Raw genomic sequence first — 2,865 nt, forward strand, 5'->3', positions numbered from 1 at the left:
TGGGTTTAACTAAAGTGGAAACGTCTAAGACCTGCATCGCCTCAGACTTTCCTCCCACATTTAACTGACACGCCGTAATATAGCCGAAAATGAATATTCACTGCGACTTATTTACCCTATTTGATGTAAACTCCATCATCCATGTTATCTCCAATGTTTCAGTCAATATCCATGTTCGTAGTATGTCCTATGTTGTGGCCACGCCCATGTTCCTGGAACGTCCGTGTTTTTGCTTGGTCCACGATCCTCGACTGCACGTCTATATTTCTACAATGTCCACGTTTCTACAATATCAATGTTTCTACAATGTCCACGTTTCTACAATGTCCACGTTTCTACAATATCAATGTTTCTACAATGTCCATGTCTCTACAATGTCCAGGTTTCTACAATATCAATGTTTCTACAATGTCCATGTTTCTACAATGTCCATATTTCTACAATGTCCATGTTTCTACAATGTCCACGTTTCTACAATGTCCATGTTTCTACAATGTCCACGTTTCTACAATGTGCATGTTTCTGCAATGTGCATGTTTCTACAATGTCCATGTCTCTACAATGTCCAGGTTTCTACAATATCAATGTTTCTACAATGTCCATGTTTCTACAATGTCCATATTTCTACAATGTCCATGTTTCTACAATGTCCACGTTTCTACAATGTGCATGTTTCTACAATGTCCATGTTTCTACAATGTCCAAGTTTCTACAATGTCCATGTTTCTACAATGTCCAAGTTTCTACAATGTCCATGTTTCTACAATGTCCACGTTTCTACAATGTGCATGTTTCTGCAATGTCCATGTTTTTACAATGTCCATGTTTATACAGTGTCCATGTTTCTACAGTGTCCATGTTTCTACAATGTCCATGTTTCTACAGTGTCAATGTTTCTGTTTCAGAACGATGTCTCAGCTTCTATGCTTCATCCTGGCTGCTGTCACTCTCAGTCATTCTACAGGTAAGATCGCTCACTCCAGACAGGTAGACCAATTAGTCCGTGTGGTTCCGTTTGAAGAATTTTACTAAACTGACTTTCTATCAATAGCTGTATTACTGACATTGACAAAAAATGGGATAATGTTCGCGAGAGGCAATATAAATGCACGTGTTGTATTTGGTGTCTATTTTATACCTCTTAATAACAGTCCACAACTACTCAGACGATTATCGGAAATATTTTTATTTCTGAATCGTTTACTTCTGCAGTGAGTGGGTAAGTATGGTTTTACGCCGCTGTTAGCACTTTTCCAGCAATATCACGGCGGGGACACAAGAATGGGCTTCACACATGGTACTCATGTGGGGAATCGAAGCCGGGCTTTGGGCGTGACGAGCGAACTCTTTAACCACTAGGCTACCCGACCGCCTCTTATTTCTGTATTGATTACGTGATATTACAACACCACAATGGCATGATTCTTGTTTCTATCACACTCCTGCTATTTCTCCGTCTTCATAAAATGATGACGTTATATATATGACTTTTCACTACAGCACGTTAATGCTTTATGACATTACATCTGAAAGCTCTTTATTTTTTCTCCATTCAGTTGGTATTAAACTCTGGAACTCTAAGACCCCAAGAAGCAAGACAATATGGCGCGGGAACTGGAACCTGGATACCTCCACATACAGGGGTCAGGAGTCGGTGTCTGCTGAACCAAACCCCGACGGCAGTAACTACAAAGTCAGCGCCATCTTTCTCTCCCAGGGATCCTACGGCCTCACCGATCTCTTCAGTGGAGCTGAGTTCTACTCCACTCCTCTAGAGCCCAGGGAGTGCCTGACACTCTCCTACAAAGTGTGGTTCGATGACAACTTCGACTTCGCCTACGGTGGAAAGTTGCCGGGTCTGTACGGTGGCGGGGTCAACTGTACGGCTGGAGGTGACCCAGACAAGGACTGTTTCACATCCCGCTTCATCTGGAGAACAGGAGGCATGGGTGGAGTGGCACTCTTCACCACATCTCAGCAGACACCCGAGTTCTGTACCACTGAAGGGGTGGAGTGTAATGATGCTTGGGGGCACCGACTGGGCAGCGGAAGTTTCCAGTTCCAGACCGGAACCTGGTACACAATCCAGCAAACTGTTCGCCTTAACACACCCGGCCAGGCTGATGGCTACGTTCGAATCGTTGTTGGGGGTGTCGGTACAGTGTATGACGTCAGTAACGTTGTAATCAGAGAATCCCTGGATGTGAAAGTCGACGGCATTCTGTTTTCCAATTATTTCGGCGGTACATCGTCATGTTCCGGAAGTCCTGTTGATACTCATGTCTACTTCCGGTATTTCGTCCTCAAGGACAACTTCTGCTAGAAATCCTAATGTGCATGTGTTTAAACAACCACAGTGTAACCTCTGTTCTGTTGAAATAAAGAGCATGAACATTGGTCATTCTCATGTCATGATATGGGTTTATTTACACCTTCAACACAGATTGACCAAGTCGTCTAAGGCGCCGCGATTTGCTGTACAGAGTTGCGTCCCTTGGGAACGCCAGAAACCTTTGATTGTGGGTTCGAATCCCGGTTCGCCCCGATTATGTTTCTAGGTTTGTCAGCACTATACCCGTGCTCGTAGGCTTCACCGAGGTTGTTAACATCTGAGACCTGCATCATTTGGGGCTTTCCTCCCACATTAAGCTGACAACGCCGCGATATAACTGGACTAGATTTAAAGGGGGCGTTAAACCCAATTAACTCACTCACTTACACAGATTTACAATACCGTAACACACACACACACACACACACACACACACACACACACACACACACACACACACACACACACACACACACACACACACACACACACACACACACACACAAAGCACACACACAAAAGCACACACACAC

At 44.0% G+C, this 2,865-nt stretch overlaps 1 protein-coding gene across 1 annotated transcript; it reads left to right on the forward strand.

Annotated features, from left to right (window-relative positions):
* Positions 1-905: 905 nt before the first annotated feature.
* On the forward strand, positions 906-2,397 carry LOC125374591 (the record flags this gene model as incomplete). The annotated part of the gene is made up of 2 exons (XM_048385500.1): positions 906-964; positions 1,557-2,397. Coding segments are annotated over 2 exons (826 nt in total), but the record flags the coding sequence as incomplete, so codon positions are not given.
* Between the last annotated feature and the right edge of the window lie 468 nt (positions 2,398-2,865).

The sequence above is a fragment of the Haliotis rufescens genome, unplaced genomic scaffold (assembly GCF_023055435.1).
Source record: "Haliotis rufescens isolate VD_foot unplaced genomic scaffold, xgHalRufe1.0.p SCAF_592, whole genome shotgun sequence".
NCBI classification, from domain to species: Eukaryota; Metazoa; Mollusca; class Gastropoda; order Lepetellida; family Haliotidae; genus Haliotis; species Haliotis rufescens.